The sequence below is a fragment of the Aptenodytes patagonicus genome, chromosome 8 (genome assembly GCF_965638725.1).
Source record: "Aptenodytes patagonicus chromosome 8, bAptPat1.pri.cur, whole genome shotgun sequence".
Taxonomy (NCBI): domain Eukaryota; kingdom Metazoa; phylum Chordata; class Aves; order Sphenisciformes; family Spheniscidae; genus Aptenodytes; species Aptenodytes patagonicus.
This window is the reverse complement of record NC_134956.1, coordinates 12,100,299-12,117,147: the sequence shown is the minus strand read 5'-3', so window position 1 is coordinate 12,117,147 and position 16,849 is coordinate 12,100,299. Positions and strand designations below refer to the sequence as shown.

General features: G+C 50.3%; 2 protein-coding genes across 5 annotated transcripts in view; one reads left to right on the top strand and one right to left on the bottom strand.

The window, feature by feature from the left end:
* The window catches only part of ABTB1 (ankyrin repeat and BTB domain containing 1), a 28,361-nt gene extending 25,236 nt beyond the window's left edge, over nt 1-3,125 (top strand). The window contains exon 12 of the mRNA XM_076346382.1: nt 524-3,125. Within this exon, the coding sequence (XP_076202497.1) occupies nt 524-730 (207 nt within the window). The 3' untranslated portion in view covers nt 731-3,125. The remainder of the gene's footprint in view (nt 1-523) is intronic.
* A 7,259-nt stretch (nt 3,126-10,384) lies between these two features.
* MGLL (monoglyceride lipase) overlaps nt 10,385-16,849 on the bottom strand; it is a 68,006-nt gene continuing 61,541 nt past the window's right edge. For all 4 annotated transcript variants that reach the window (XM_076346379.1, XM_076346381.1, XM_076346378.1 and 1 more), the window contains 2 exons: nt 15,169-15,384; nt 10,385-14,191 (listed from right to left, as the gene is read on the bottom strand). In XM_076346379.1, coding sequence (XP_076202494.1) covers nt 14,066-14,191; nt 15,169-15,384 — 342 coding nt within the window. In that variant the 3' untranslated portion in view covers nt 10,385-14,065. The remainder of the gene's footprint in view (nt 14,192-15,168; nt 15,385-16,849) is intronic.

Sequence of the window (16,849 nt, the reverse complement as noted above, 5' to 3'; positions counted from 1 at the left end):
GGTGCAGAACAGAGCAGCTGCCTTGCTGTGATCTGCTGGTCAGCTGTTGGTGGTGGGGCTGAGAGCCATGGTGGGGATAGTCATCTGTGGCTCCTGGTTCTGAACTGGGCACAAGCTCCCACTGTCTTGCCTGTTGCAAGACATTTTCCAAAAGTGTCTGGCAGCATCTCCTGGTTCCTGCTGAGGAGCCTTTCTGGAGGGAATATTGTGTATATTCACGTGCCCCATACCAGAACTATGGATGCTTAGTTAGTGGGTATTACAGTGAGCTGTCTGAGGTGCAGACTGCTTACAGTTGTGACCATTTATTGTTGGAGTATTACTGCCTGCTTAGGATGAATGGTAGGATCTCCAAGTGGTGTCTGTAGGAGACACAGGAAGATTTGGGTCTCCATGTACCCTTAGCATTCCCTTTTTCTTCTGTGGGATCCCTCAACAGTGGCTGAGCCCATTATCGCAACCCTTTACATCCCGTTACCTGTCTTCTTGTCTGTCTAATGGTTCTCTTTTCCAACCTGTCCAGCTGGTGGAGTTGGAGGAGTTTGTGGCTGCTGTGAAGGAGAATGCGGAGGCTGTGGAGGAACGGCAGGAGACTGACTCCATTCCTCTGGTTGATGACATCCGCTTCCACATCACCAGCAATGTGCAGACTTACAGTGCCATCGAGGAAGCCAACCAGAAACTTGAAGCTCTGGAAAACCTCCTGGCCAGCATAGGGCTTGAGTGCTGATGTGTGCAAACCCTGGCTGTCATACACAGCCTGCCTAGCCCCCAGTGGGTTGGCTTGGAGTGCAAGAACATCTGTCTCTCTGAATGTCTCTCCTCCCCTCCTTTGTCCTCCTTCCCATCCACTTTCAGGCATGGTTTCTTTTTAATTTATTTATGTCTGGACAGTTGTGTGTCTGGTTTGTGTTTGGTTTTATTTTGTTTTTTGTTTCTCCTTTCAGAAGTAGCTCCCAAAACTCAGTCCAAATCAGTAGCTGCTGCTTTGTACAATACAATGCAGATAGGAGACTGCAAGCTGTTAGGGTCTTAGCTTCCTGTGGTAAGGAAGCTGTTCTGGGGGGACTTGCTACTGCTGGGTGTTAGGACCCATCCTGTTCTGTTGCCCAACAACACACCTCTGAAATTGGTTCATGCCAGGATATTTGTTGAATTGCCACCAGCAGGGGAAGAAAACTGGATTAAACTGTCCAAATAATATATTGGAAAGGAGGTGGCCTTTCTTTCACTGTCAGCATTATAAGATTGGCAAAGGTGGGCAGTGCTTCCCTAACAGGGACACAGGAGTACTTGGCTATGTGGAAGGCACTGTCTTCACCTGCTATTCTAGTTCTTAGATGAAAAAAACCAAAGTGATTTCCAGGTCTTCCCTAGCTTTTCATTGCTTTGAAGTGCTCAGAATTTAAAAGCTTTGCTTTCTGAACAAACATCTTTGGGAATACAATAGAGACCGGAGTCCTTCCGTTTTTAGAAAGCAGTAGCTTTCAACGCATAGAAAAGGGAGAGCACCCCTTTTCTTCATAACGGGAAGGAAACACCTTCTTGGAAACAACACTTCTCCCTTTCTTTTTGTCCACTGTAGTAGAGCAAAACTGACTTGCTTGGTGGGTTAGGGAAGAGGGGTCACCGGAAGTCTCTTTTAAGAAGAAAAGGGGCCTTTTGGGTCTATTGCAGGGCAGCTGTCCCACTTGTCGACCTTCTAGCTTTGCTCAGCCTTGAGCCTTGTAGCTTCATTGTTCTCCAGGAAATTCACTGTTTGTACTAATGAATGTTTTTGAATCTGTGTTCTGCAGTAGGTCGTGTTATCTTGTGTTGTCTCCCTAGATTCCTAATGAGGGTAACGATGTTCCTTCTCCTTGGCACCAATCAGCAGGCGATACCCCTGCATAAAGCTTGCCTTGCCAAATAGGCTGCCCTCAGAGCTGTTCACCTCCAGAATGGCATGTTAGGAGAGTCTCGAGTCCCCAAGGCACAGGCCGGGCATGCTTTGCCGTGCTGTGAGTTGGGAGGGAGAAGAGGCGTTGTGCGAAGTGCACAGAGAATCTTGCACAGGCAGTGGGCTGCCATTACTAACGCATGTTGTCATTTTGGTCACTTTGTGAGGCAAGAGCTTGAAATAATCCATGTCAGGTGTGCTTTTAGTGTTTGAGGTGGGAACTGGACACGGATCCCCTGCAGCTTCAAGGTGTTGTTTTCTGTAATGGTAGTGGTACTTCACGTGGATAAGGAGAGGGTTTGGAGGTCCAGCGTTCGGCAGGCACTTGCTTCAGGTGTGGATGTACTGGGAGGATGGGTTTCTCTTCTTTGCTAATCTCACCAGGTGAGAGACTGATGCTCCCACACCATGTGGGAACTGCAGCCTCACTGCCCCTGCTCAGAGCATCTGCCTGTATCTGGCATGCGTTGAAGCTGTTTGCATGTACGTGGGCAGGCTTTGGGCACCACTTGCACTAGGCAGGCTGGGTTCAGTTGCAATGAGGAGGGGGCACTGGGGTTTGGCTGCTGTACTCGAGAGAAGCTGGACTTTGGCAAAAATCACATGTCAGGATTGAGTTGCACTAACAGAAGCTGGGGACAGAGCTGGTGGGGCAGGAATGATGTACGTTGGCTTAACTGGACCCTGGATGTTTGTGCACTTTGTCATCTGTGTTTAACTGTTTTCTCTTGCAGAACAAGTCTCTCTGGGGCAGGGGATGGTGGCTGCAGGGCTATTCGAGCAGGGCGTGCTTCAGTTCTTCTGTTTCAAAATGCTTGTGAGGAAGTGTAAGGAGTTCTTGTGGTTTGTTTTCTGCAGCCATATTAGGGTGAGGGGAGAGGATGTGCCCCTGCAGGGGTGTGCTGCTGTATGGAAGCAGTGAGTATAGCAGGAGTGTGCTTCTGTTTGGGGTGGTGACGTGGAGAGGAGCTCTGTGTTTGTTGTGTGATTTGTGGAATGTACCTCCATGTCCATCTCTAAGCTTGGTGTGGCTTTGACAGGACCACCAAAGAGCCCAGCACAACTTGAACTGATAAAGGCATCTCAGTGGACTTGAGGGGAAGAGCTATTGAGAAAGCTTTAATGTGAAGTCCCATGTATTTTGGAGAAAGAAGGGTGAAAGCAGAACTGCCTGTTTTCTTGCTCAGTGGAGCACTCCACTCAGTGGAGTGTCAGGCTCATGAAAGCCTGCTACAGAAACGACCGACAGCTTAACCCAGCTGGTTCAGTTCCCCTGTTTCTCTTCCCTATATGGCTGAAGATAATACTGAACACATAAGCAGGATGTTTAGTTTATCACATCCCCTCTGCTCCTCCTGCATAAATTCTGCATCTGACATCTTAGTAGTCAGCATTCCACAGCAGTGGTTGTGACAGCCCTGCACAAGGCTTGCACGGAGCCACCAAAGAACAGAACGTGGCCTTTGCCTTCTGCTTGTACGGAATGAGATGCAGAAACAGGATTACCGAGGAACGTGCTAATGCTTTTCTCAGCAGATGCCTCAGCTGCTAAAGCAAAATGGACACTGGTAGTGGGCAAAGCAGGAGGAAGGCAGAGGAGGGGCAGCGGTGCTGGGAAGCATTTTCCATATGGCTGCTCTGGAATAATTCCATTCCTGCGTCCTTAAGCATGGAGCAAGTGAGGCTGCAGTTGTACATGTGGGAGGAAAGGTCAGTATGGCCTTTTGATCTGCCTCCCCAGTAGTGCAGTTCCACACAGGCTGCCAAGCTAATGCCTCATCTGTCTGCGTGCACTTAGCGGTCACATCTGTGAGCCCTGTCAGATTGTCCAATTACTCGGGGTCCTTTAACTCCCCCCCCCATCCCTTTTGGTGAAATAGGGCTATCAAAAAGCATGCATAAGCAGATGGTCAGCATGCAGGCAAGCTCTCTAATTAAGATGAGCCAGGTCAAAACTTAGATTTGAATTCACTTTATTCTTGCTGCAAATAATTTTATCACAAAATAAAAACCTTTTGATTTTTCTTCTGTTGCCAGCGTCCTTATTGTGTTCTGTTGCCTCTGTCCTTTTTATTTACTACTAGCCACTTGTTGAATTAAGAAGATTGTAAAATTTATCAGAGCAACAATATATTTAAGAAGAAATGTGTAAGCATGTGTGCAGCAATAAAATAGTATATTTCACTATATCTGTTCCTGCTGTGGCCTCTTTGTTACCAACTGACAACATCAGGGTGGCTTTATTTCTGAAAGGTCTCGGTGGGCTCCTTCAGCTTATTTTCCCGCACCTGGGCCAAGGGCTGGTTTCCAAGCAGTGAGGAAAGCGTGACTCTGCTCTCCTCCCTTGGTGACCTGTTTGTACAGTCCTGCCAGAACATGGGCATAAAGCACCGACTTGTTTTTACTGGCTCCTTTCTCCCAGGATTACTCTGTTTCATTAGCAGCACTGTGGCACAGGCTTGGTCAGCGTGGTGGTGGTGTGTCAGGGAGCTGGTGTTTATCTCGGAATGTTGCTCTGGGAAGCCCCCGATAGGTAAGTTGTCCCTCCCTCTCTCTCTTGTCACCCTGTGCCTCTGTCATTGCTGACTGTCCATTAAATCCAAGGATGGTGATTTCTCAGCCTCTGTGCTTAACTACTCGTGTTCAGTGTGCTCATGGAGCCTCTGAAGCATGTGTTTTCTCCAAAACCTCAAGTCTGCTGAAGTGCCTGGGCAGTCCTTCCTCTCCTCTCTGAGGACACAGATGCTTATTTTCTCTTTTGCCTTCTTGTATGTCTGGGTGGCTGCAATAGTCTTGGTGGCAATAACTGAGCTGCCTATGTGCAGCCCCTGTTGACTTCAGAGCGTGACTGGCATTCAGGGAACGAGGATCCAAGCCTGTCCCCGTGGCTCTGTGTAGGAACATGCAGCTTTCGGGGGGGATACTAATAGCATCTGAATGACTAATGCTGTTGAAGGGAGGGACTGGGCTTAGAAAAATTCAAGCACTAATCAGGCTTTTGGGACTCAATAAACAGTGCTTACAAGGAGTATCATTGTGCTGTGAGAGCCTGGAGTAAACGACGAGCCTCTTTAAGAGGCTTGAGCTGTTCACGTTGGTAGTCATGGTCAAACTGTGGGGATAGCACCTTCCCACATAACAGCTCGCAGTCAGTGTGTGTTGACAGACTCGTCTGCTCAGGGTGGCACTTGAGTTTTTCTCTCTCTTGCTGTGGGCAGCCTGGCGAAGCCCGGCACAGCCTGGGGGGCTGGGTTGTGTCTGTGCTCAGCTCCCAGGGATGAACAAACCTAGCTGGGGCTGGTGATGGGAAACAAAACCTTGGCTCGGTTCTCTGCTCACAGGGGGTGGGGGTGCTGGCAGAGCAGGTTTTTGTTTTACCTTCTAAGCTAAAACAGATTGGACATAACACATTTATTAAGATGAGAGGCCACACTGGCAAATCACTTGTCAGAGTTGGGGCCTGTTTTGAATAAAGATGCTGGCTCTGCCGGGGTTGCTGCCTGCCTCGGAAGAAGTGCTGAGGGAGAAGGGCAGAGAACTCCTTTTCTAGGGTTGCAAATGGTTTCTAGGGTTTTAGGTTGGAAATCGGAGGTGGGTTATTGGCAATAACCAAGGCAGGGCTGCAGAGAGGCAGAATATTAATTCGGGGACAGCAGCCACATTTGGGTGCAGCTATGGACATGCAGACCCTCAAGGCCAAAGCCAAGCTACATGCGATCAGCATCTGGGGAAGGGGGCAGGCATACACATGCCTTTCACTTTTCCTAGTTGTGGTTAACTTTGTAAGCCGACAAGTTTGGGACAAGGTTTGAAGGGCATTTCAGGAGACTGAAGAAAGCCTTGGAAGAGGTTCAGTACCCATGCAAAGAGCTAGCTCTGGTCCCGAGGGTCTGGCTGCTCGGTTCCCAAAATAAGCTCTGAGAAATGAGTGTGAGAGCTTTCCTCTCCCTCCTCCTGTTACCGTCAGAGCAAGCTTTAGGGGAAAGGGAGCAGGATTGGAAAGTGAGATCTGCTCCCTCCTGACGGCAGCTCTCTGCCAGTGGGTCTGCTTTGTGCCCTGCTCTGTTAGTTGGTATGGCAAAACATGAGGCCATCGCTTTGGCACAGTGTGTTAGGAAAGAGGGAGGTGGGGGGAGTGCTATGGTGTGGCCAGATGCATCGGTTCATGGGCTCGGGGTAGGGTCGGGTTGGTCTTGTTAAAGAAATCCAAAGTAACTCGATGTAGCTTTCCCATGGAGGAAACTGAGCTGGTCTGTGTTGCACTGGGATGTCATTAAAACCCCAGTAAGAAAAAATGCCTCCCTCTTTATCATATCACTTCTTTGCAAGCCAGGGTCATCCCAGTACCATTCGTACAAGGCTGCGACAGTGATGAACCATGTGAGCAAGGCTGTGCAGAGACCTGCTCTGGAGGGAAGGCAAATAAATGTGTTAGCTACTGCTCCTTGAGATATGCCTTAGGAGGTGAAGGCTGATCTTTCATATCAAGGCTAAGATGACATTATATCTCTCCCTTCTGCTCAGAAGGTTTTATTCTAACACATTCTTGGCACAGCATAGCAGAACCACCAATATTTCTATGAATTTTATTAAGCTTGCTTCCATAACGGGAGCCAGCAATCTGCTCTCTAGAACTCCTTCCACCCCCCTCCTCCCTGGATCTAAAACTGAACTTTTATCCAGGAGTTTTAAAACAAGTTTGTTGGCGGCAAGTTCAATCTCTCCCTTTCCCAAAGGCTGTCACTGAGAAGCTGAAAATGCTTCAGGCGAATTGTCCAGAAAGCTTTTTCTGCTGTGCTGCTTCTCTGGTCTGAGTGCCTGTCGGGCACAGCGTCTTCAAAGCCGTTCAAGGCGCTGGCTCTGGCTGCTCTGCTCCTGGGGTGACTGCTCCTTCCCTTCCCGGGGCCAGGGGAGATGGTGTTTCTTGTGTCCTGATTTTATGTGACCTTTTCAAATCATGCATGCAATTAAACAACAATCTTCCAGGTCTGAAAGCACATGAGGGGAAAGTACTTCTCTTGCTCTGCCGACTGCAGTGCTGGCTGCAATAACAGGGCAGATCAGTCTTGCGTGCAAAGTTCAGCGTTTGCTGGGTATCCAGGACTTGCCAGTCATGGAAGTGCCCCCGGGCTGGGTTTTGGTGCAGAGCAGCCACAGTGTGGGATGCACACACGCTTGGCACGGGAAGAGAGGACTTGGTGTTAAAAGTGCACGGGGTGAGCCCTGGAAGCTCAGCGCCGTCGGGGCTTTTGATACAGATAACACAAGGGCTGCCCTGTGCTGTGGGCAGGCAGCTTGTTGCCATTGCTGCAGCACGAAGCCGACCCTGCAGTCCAGCGTGAGGGAAAAACTGGTTTTTTTTCTCTGAATGGGGAACCAGAGTTGTTTATTTCTAGCATGTGGATATCTCCTGCTCCAAGTTCACTGTGTTGGCCTCAGGAGAGCTTTGCTGGTGTTGCCATTGCATGGTTTTTCATCTAAATGAAGGTACAACTCTGTTACGAAGGCTGCTGACCTTCGGAAGGCTGGAAAGCCCTGCCTTTCCTGGGGCTCTGGCTCACAGCAGGGTTCACTGTGGTCTGGCAGGGGCTTGCTTGCCTTTGGTCATGGACCCTTCCTAAACTGACGCAGGGAAGGTACCACTTGTCCTTTGCACCCAAGCTGCCATTGCTTCGCCTCTGCAGTTCTCATCTCTGCGTGTTTTCTTACAAGACAAGCGTTTTCCATGCTGGACATCTTGCCCTCCCTCTGCTCCACCCCCGCCAGGCCAAACAGTTTTCTTTGCCAAGTTTCCTCTGTTTAGATATCAGCACACATCATGCGATCTATCCAAACTCTGAATTGATCTCTTAGGAATTTTTTTCATCTGAATTCCTAGAATGTTTCCAGGCACAGAAGAGCTTCCTCCGGAGGGAAGGGAAATTAATCCCGTGTCCCTCCTTCCTGAGGAGTGGTGACCACGGGAAGGCCGGTTGTTTGGCTTGCTCCTGTTGGGAGGTGCGGGCTCTGCAGTGTTTGCTCATGGACGTGGCTGTTTGGTTTAATAAGGCAGTTGTTAGGAGAGCAGCAGGAAGGTGAGTGGTAGCTCCACATCAGCAGCTTCCCCATCAGATGGAGAAAGAGAGCATCCCGGACTGATAAACTAGGAGATCATTGCCCTGTTTCTGTGTGCAAAGGGAACTTGTTGTGCTCATATGTGGAGAGAAGAGCAAACAGCTGCCCAAAAAACCCCACTTTTGAGAGCCTGGGGTGAGCAGGAGCAGCGGCGGCAGGAGTCAGGCTGCCAGCACGGTGCGCAGTAGCGGTGGTCTCTGATGGTACGGTAGCACCTGCATGGCCCCATCAGCTCCATCCCCCTTTCCCTGGGATGGAGATCTGCCCGAGGCTGGGCAGGGCTGGTGGCAGCCACAGAGGTGCGAGTCCCCGCTCGCCGCCACCAGCAGCTCTGGAGTGAATTACAGCCCCGCTTCTCCTCCTCCTCTGATGGCCTATAAATCCCATGCTTAACCATTTGCCAGCAGAAAATGCAACTGAAGCACTGATGCCTTATATGCTGAGCAGATCTTCTGAATTAAAATTCCCCACTGCTCACTGAAGCTGCAGCATTTGGCTCTTCTCCAGTGCCTGAGCCTGGCCCAGGTGATGGGCTTTGTGGTCCCAGAGGTCTGATGGAGGCACGGTCCCTGCAGCAATGTGACTGAGTGAGACACCTCTCACCCCATGCCCCAGTGGTGGGGCAGGCTGACCCTACCTACCAGCCCTGTCAGGGCTGCTGGAGAGAACTCCCCCCCCCCATGGCACTGCTCTGGCTCCTGCTTTACCATCAGCTGATCACCACCTTGCACCAACCCCAAGAGAAACCACCAGCTCTCGATGATACAAGACTGAGCACAGGCTGGGGGAAGAGAAATAGGCAAAAAGCTTCAGGGTTCCTGCAGACTCACAGGATCAGACTAGAAGCACACACTAAAACCAGAACGGCCACCTACGGCCGTGACAGCTCACCGGGCACTGGCTGGTGACACCGGGAAAACCGGTGGCACCATGGCATGCACCCTCTGTCAGCCCTCAAATCTGTGAGGAGCTTAATGAGCCACTAAAATACCAGGTAAAAGAGCCAGGGACTTGCCAGTATTAAAGCAAGTCTTGTTACTATTGATGTTTCTTACTGCCACAGCGTGCCCGCTGGCTTGGCAAAAAGCCCCGGCTCTGCTCTCAGTGCCGATGTGCATCAAAGACATCAGCCAGAGCTTCTGAGCCAGCGAGCCGGGGTGGGATCAGATGTACAGCCTGCGCAGGGCCGCAGAAAGAGAATATTATTCTCTTGATTTAGCAAGTAGAGGCATGAGGAGGATGAAATGAGTTGCCCGAGGTTGCGGGTTGGGTCTGGAGCTGCTAATGACTCTAGCCAGAGGGTGGACATGCAGTCCTGTCTGTCCCCTGCCACGGCAGTGGCAGTCGTCACCTGTTTTGGGGTGCCAGTGAGTGGCCAGGGAGCCCTTGCAAATGCAGCAGCTTGTCCTGAAGACTGCGTGGGGAGGGAGGCAGGGGGGGACCCTGCGGCTGGGCTGCGCCCCAGCCCCGCTCTCTGGGCAGGAGGAACATTTCCACAGCACGGGGCACCAACAGCAGGTGGAACAGCAGGTTCCACAGCACCAACCCTGGCTTTGGACGAACAGGGGGCTCTTACAGCACCTGGGCACTGCCTGGGAGCTGAAAGAGCAGCAAACCCCGCTCCCCAGCCCTCTCTGGAGCCGCAGCTGGGGGCAAAAGGTAGGATTTAAGCGGCTGCTGCTCTTGGCCACAGCGCAGATGCTTCCTGTTTGAATTGGGTACGGTTCAGGACCAACATAATATTTTAACAGGCTTGTAAAGGCATGGGAACCAGGTCTCGAAGCAGGCTGAGCTTGCCTGTTACTCCAGGCTCCTCCACTAGCTCCGGTCTGCTGTTTTCATCTGGGGTGGGGGAAGCACTTGGGCCAGGGGATTTTTTTTTATATTTTTTTTAAAGTTAGCACCTCAGCTACAATTAAAAAAAAGGCAGCTTTGACTCTGAGGAGAGTAGAGCTAGTTTTCCTTGAGATTACCCAGCCAGCCAGCCCTGTTAGGTCAAAGTTAGATGCAAAGACATCTTACACCTGCAGTGCCCCAAGCTAATTTTTTATTGTGCTGCTCTGGGCTTGCGAGTGGCGTGAGGCCGTGGATTTCAGGGCTCTTCGAAAAGCTGATCTTGAAGCAGAATGGGAACCTCAGGCCTCCATGAGACTGGGCTGCCCCCAGACCCCCAGCCTGCAGTGGCTGGGGAGCAGGTGCCAGCAATTTGGCAGCGCCCGGGGGCTGCAGCCCCCTCCTCCACAAGCTGAACAGCAATTTAATACCTCTGCCTTTCCCTTCTCACCCTCCAAAGGGATGGCAGTCACCAGTGATGCCCTCAAACACGCTCTGTTCAGAAAACATAACTTTATTATTAGTTGCAATATACATCGTATTCCTTTAAGAACCCGAAACTTGTATATGTTTTTTCCCACTGAAAATACATGTGTATGTATATATGTTTTTATATATGTATATATATAAATGTATTTTATTGAACTGGAACACAATGGAACAAGAGAGACAAGCTCAGAAATTACTTGGAAAAGTAAGTGTGATCTCAATGGGTTTGTGCTGGCAGTGTGCTAAGGTGAGTGGTATAAAAAGAACAGGCTAAATAGAAAATGTGATGGGTTAGGCAGTGGGGAATGGTCCCTCAGTGCTACAGGTGGTGATATATACAGTAGTTACACGTTGCTATTGCTCAGTCATGAGTGCCACCTATTCTCAAAGGCAGACCGGTCTCTGGTGCGGCTCCGCACAGCAGCATTCATAAGGCCAGCTGTGCTCCCTGCAAATGGTACCTGCCATTTGAAAATAGAGTTTAATTACATTTCCCTTGGCAGCAGCTCTGCTCATTACTAATCTGGTCAGTGAAGGAAGAATTCCTCTGGGACATGGTGAAACCTAACTGGGTCAATATAAAGTAGCTTACAGGCAGGGTAAGGGATCAGCAACAGCAGTGAGAGCTGAAATGCGCAGGCTGAGCTGCAGCTGCTGCAAATCAGCATCTCGGCTGACCCAGGCTGATTTGCTCCTGGCTCCTTCTTTCTGCACTCATTTCCCCACCTGCAAACGGGCTGCCCTCCCTCCGCTCAGCAGCCTGCCTGGAGGTGTGGGCTGCCGGGAGCTTTTTTTGGGTAGGTTTCCCTGTGTTACTTTCCTCAGAAGATTACTCTTCAGAAAACTGTCTGAGGGTGGCAATAACCCCTGCTGTGCCAGGGCTTGGGGCTTATTTGGCTTTATTTTGTTGTTGTTCTTTCAACTTTTTGTTTGTTAACCTGATTTTCAAACACAGCTTCCCCAGGCCGCATGCCATTGCTGAGCTTAGCTAGACAGAGGGACAAGCCTTCCCCAGGTCAATGTAATTGGTTTCCTTTTATTTCTGCTGAGCTGCAGAATATTTCTTGGCTGAAAGGACACATTTTAGCAAAGGCACTGACCGCGGCCCTTCCTCTGCCTGAAGCCAGGTTAGAGGGAGCAGACGGGCTCTGACCTTCCTGCTGGAGGGTCACTTCCTCCCCCCTCGCAAAGTGCTTGTCAATTTGGGAAGGGATGTAAAGAATGTGGGCATTGATTTGCTCCTCCTGACTTCCTTGGGAAAAGTGCTTTCAAAAATCCCATCCTTAAATCATCATCTTGCTACTACCCCCGCAATGTCTGTCACCACTGGATCACGCCTACTTGATTCCCCTTCCCGCTGAAGAAGCAGGTGGGGTTTATCACCGCTGTAGCGTTTCTCTTCTTGCTGTCTTTCCCCAGCAGCATCCGACAAGGAGGAATCTTGCTTGGGGAAAAGAAGTTGCAACAAGCCGGGCTGCTGGAAGATGCAGAGCAGGCGACCTGTGCATCGCCTCCTTCCCACAGCAAGCGTCACCAGAGGTTTAGCAGGGGTTGGTGGGAACAGCTGATTGCACCGGAATAATACTTGAATCAAAAGCTGGTGTTGCTGGGAGAACTACAGCTCGTTCCTCTCTTTAGAGGCAGGAAAATACAAGTGTGAAAGTGCCTGGATCAATCTCTATAAAAGAGCTTGCCTGACTTGGGCCCCTTACAGCAATCACAAGGATGTAACCTGCATCCACACATCCTTCATCCATCCACGCTGCTGGGACTGAATGGGACCGAGCCCCGATTCTGACTGTTATTGCACAGAGGTCCCTTTCCTGAATCTTGCCAGAAGTGGCTTCAAGGGGAGGAGAGGTGGGTGGCCCCCCCGCGACTGTCGCAGGCAGGATCCAGCCCTGGGGGCAGTGGCACAAGGCATAGCGATGGTTCCCACTGCTGCCGGGGAAGGCAATAAGGTTTGTCACTGGGGGAGATGCCCCACTCTCTAATTGTGCAACATTTGCAGGCATTTTCTTCTTGCAAAACTGGAGGGAGAGGCGCAGGTTAAACCCCTTCCCTTTGGCTAGTGCCAAGAAGTGTATCCATAATTAGGGCCATCACCCTGGACAAACTGAGCTGCGCAGCCACGCTGTGATCGCTACGCTGCTTTTGCTGTATCGATACAATGCCTCTGCTCCATAACTGGATCTAAGTCTTTCCTTTCGCCCTGCTGCTACCAGATACCCAGGCAGCTCTAGGATTTGGCTTGTCTGCAGCACTGGACCAGTTTACAAGCTCCTCCGTGGCAGCCTGTACACCAGTGCCCCTGGACACCCCGAGTGCAGCAAGGTAGATGTTGGATGGATGATTGCACCCTATACTCGGCCTTTAGCTCCCCACGTTGCCTAAAGGGCTGAACTCGGCCCCTCTGCTCGGTGATCTGCCCAGAGGTGGCTGTGCTGATTAGGAGGAGATTGGGACGAGCTTGGACGGGATCTCTGTTCATGCTGTGGGTCTCCTGCTAAACCGGTGTACCATGAGGACACCCACTGCTAATCCCCACCCACCAGATGCTCTGCGCTTCTCTCTAGCATTATTTTCAGGACATTTTCCAATTGATGAAGGAAAACAACAGATTATGACTGTAAAGTTATGGTGAGAGGACTGGATCCCGGTAGGACAACATTATTCCTTGCCAAGAGAAGGAACAATTAACCCCTTCTTTAGACTCTCCTCCCATTTCTTCCCCATCTCCCAGCCACCTCTATATACATCATATATTATATTACTATATTCTCTTATAACTTTGACTTTGCTTTTTCAGTTTCAGTAGCGCAAGTTATTAATTCAAAAAGAAAAAAAAAAGGGGGGGAGGGAAGGAAGGAAGGAAAAAAAGCAGCCCCTAGGAATATTTACAGAATACTTCATTTTGCAGAGGAGATGAGGTTTGGCATTGGGAAAAGCATGGTTTTTGAATGTGCTAAGTGGGTTTGATTCCACATTCCTCCTGTCCCCTCTGGGATCCTGCTCTGATGATGAAAATTAAAGAGCTGTTCAACACGCCTTCCCCAAGTGCAAACTCGCAGAGGACGTGCAGGGCGGTGGGGGAGGCTCTCTTTATGCTCTTCCCTGGTTATAAAGGCAGTATCCAAAGGGGTCTGACCTTGAAAACCAGCCTTTCACTTTCAGGGAGCTGTCAGCTCCATCTTTAGCCTCTCCTTGTTACCCAGCACCTTCGTTACTGCTCTCCTCTCAAGGACCAGGGCTTTTAAGGTACTGGATGGTGGAGTCAGGGAAGGGACTGTACACACCTGGAATCAAAACCACGAAGTGGAAGATACTGACTTCTTTAACATACCAAAAATTATTGCGGTATAAATACACCCCTGTCACCCCAGCGAAAGCAGAGAAGGGGAAGTGATGGGGGAAGTTTGGTGGGTGAGGGGCATTTCAGTAAAATCACCCGACCTGGAAAGCTTTGACAGCTGCTCCCACAGCTATCAATTCTTCCACAGATTAGGGCAATGGCCATTTACATCAGCCAATAATGCCCCACCCTGTGCCTCTCCCCCCACCCTCCCTTACGCTGTGCATGATAAAATATCCCAAGAGTCCCTCCACGTTAGATCTTTTTCAGAGAGACTGCTATTAAGAAAAGCATCTATTCCCAGAAAACCACAGTAAGAGCTGCAAAACCAATTGCTCTTAGGTATGGCTGGTTTCCCCAGCTGCTGAGACCTTCTGGCCAATCCATGTTAGTATTTCTGTGAAGACAGAGGTAGAGACCTCAGGCAGCTCTTTGTGAAGGGCATGATAGGCTTCCTCATACACCTGCAACCAGGGAGAGAGTGGAGATTAGCACAGAAAAAAAAATTCCACATGAACAAAACAGCCTTCAGTCCCCTCTTGTCAACACCCACAGGTCCAACACGTCCTACCCACACCTTGTCAGGTTTTTTTCCTAGATGTGGCAGGTTATGAAATCAAAGAGATGCCATTGGCGGTGCTGGCCCTCTGCGAGCAGGAAGGCATTGGCATTGTAGCTTGACATCTGCCCATCACCCAAGCACCCTGCTGCCCTTTAGGAAGACAATGCATGTCCCAACCCCATGCATTTCTTGCTTCCTATCCCACTAAGAAGGAGGAAATACTTATCATGCCCTTGGAGTTTAAAGGACAATGGGGGATGTTCCCATCATGCCTTGTGCAATTTTACTCCTTTTATGCCCAGACTATCCAGTTATTTTTCCAATGACAAAAGCTTTCCCTTGGTCTCCCTGTCTCTCTTTCAGGCTCATTCATGTGCTAACAATTGGTTAATCAGCTGTGGCTCTCTTGAAATGAGCAGATGTGAAGTGGCTTTTGTTGTGCGATGCTTTGGAAAGGGCCCCCTGTACCTTTACCGCTGGGGCATGAGGTAAGTCTGGTGCTCACACAGTTGGCGTTGTTCAGAAGAGCTTTTGGGGTCAGCACTTTACCTGCTTGTGAGCCTGGCTCTACTTCTACGCCAAGTTGCTTCATGTCCAAGAGACCTTCTAGGTACACAGCCACGCTTGGGTCAGGTCTTGAGATCACTCACCACCCCTTGCCCACAGCTCAGCTGTAGCTGGTGAAAGGCCACCACACCGTGCCGTGGGAGGGCTACCTCCTGGTGAAAGGGGCTGTAACCTGCTCGGTCTCGCCAGTGCATCAGCCCTGCTTTGCCTTCAGCTCTCCAGAGCTCAGCAGGCTCTCTAACCCTCACAGTCACTCATGCTCAGGCCAACACTGACAGGATAATACCCTAAAAATCAAGAAAGCAAGATGACCTTGAGTGTTTTGTCCTGACTCTGCACTGTGTCCATCAGTAAATAGGACCCTTTGATATCGCAGAGCTTGTCGGAAGAGCCGTGTAGCACCAGGATGGGCAAAGTCAGCTTGGGCAGAGCTCGCTCAATTCTGGCAATGGCGTTCATCAGCTGGATGACGAAGGAGACCTTCACGCCACCGTGGTAAACCAAGGGATCAGATGTATAAGACTCCATCTGGCAGGAGAAAGAGGTATTTAAGGTTAGCAATATTTCATGCAGAAAAGACAAAGCAGATCAGCCCAGCAGTGAGGAGTGTCTTCCCTTGGCTTGCACGGTCATTTCCTACTCTGTCAGGACATCCTGCCATCACAGTCAAGGTCGAGGTCTTTACCGTGGCTAACCAGGATGGCTCACACAACCTGGTTTACCCCCTGCTGTGTGTTTCTCTCTTACGTCACTAGAAAATATTCAAGCCAAAGCTCTTTCTGCAGGCAAACAACCAGTGCTGGACAAAGACTGTTCCTGTGGGGGCACCTGCCTGCATTTTTCTGCTCTGCCATGTCCTTCTGTCACTCAAAGGTGACAGTCTTTTCTGAAGAGGGTTCTTCAGACTGCGTTACTTGAAAGCTGATGTTCCCCGGGTCCTTATCCTCTCTGCTGAGGGCTCAGATGTTCTTCTCTTTCACCTTCCCTCTCTGGGGATGAAGACCGTGACCTACACCTACAGACAACTGACACATCTGACTGCAAAGCACTCTTACGCTGAGGGGTCCTCTCCGGGTGCAAAGTGTGCACAGACAAGGCAGCAAATGACCTTATTAGGTGATAGGCAAAAAAAAAAAAAAGTCAACAACTTGCTCAGCCAGATTGTGAGAGGATAAAAACGTACAAGAGCTGGTGCAGAAAGTTGCTAGGAACAAGTAGTTACTGCAGCAGGCAAATCTACAGTAAATATTTGTATACTGTACATGGAGACGGCCCACACAGCCACTGCCATCTCAATATTTGCCAGAATGCTTTGATTATGGGTTGGTCTCTGGCACAGCCTCCAGTTTCTCCCAACCCTGGCAGATGTGTATAGAAATGGTTATTTATAGGTTAGCCGAAAACAGTCTCCTCCTCTCCTCGCAGGCAGTGGGGTCTGTCCAAATTCTCCCTCGCTTTGCAGAAATGTGAGGCCCTCTTGCTGCTGCACATGTTTGCCTTGAGGGGACCAGGGGTGGGAGGTGACCCCCGCAAGGCCACCCCAGGGACATGTAGCTATGCGTAGGCGAAGGCAGAGACATGCGCTGTAGCAGGACAGCCTGCCTGGTCCCCAGCAAGAAGCCAGGAAGGCTTAGGGGTGGATTCTGCATTCATCTCCCTGTGAGATGAGATTATCAGGGTGGCAGAAGGACACTACATGGTGGGGCTTTCCCAACTGGGGGGATTAATTTGCCAGAGGGCGTAAAGCCAGTTTCCCTCCTCATTGCCTCAAATGCGTTGGGGCACAAAACACTGGAAATGGAGCTGGCAGCGAGGCATGCCAGTGCTCACAGGTCTTTCCCCATCACTTTCTTGCTTCCGGTCCCCACTATCTCCTGCTGCTTGAACCCATGGTTCCTATCCCCGAGTGCAGCAAGGGAAGGAGTGGGTGGGAATTTGGGACTATTAGCGGCTGTCACCCTTCAGTCCCAGCCCACAGAGCTGAAGATGGTCA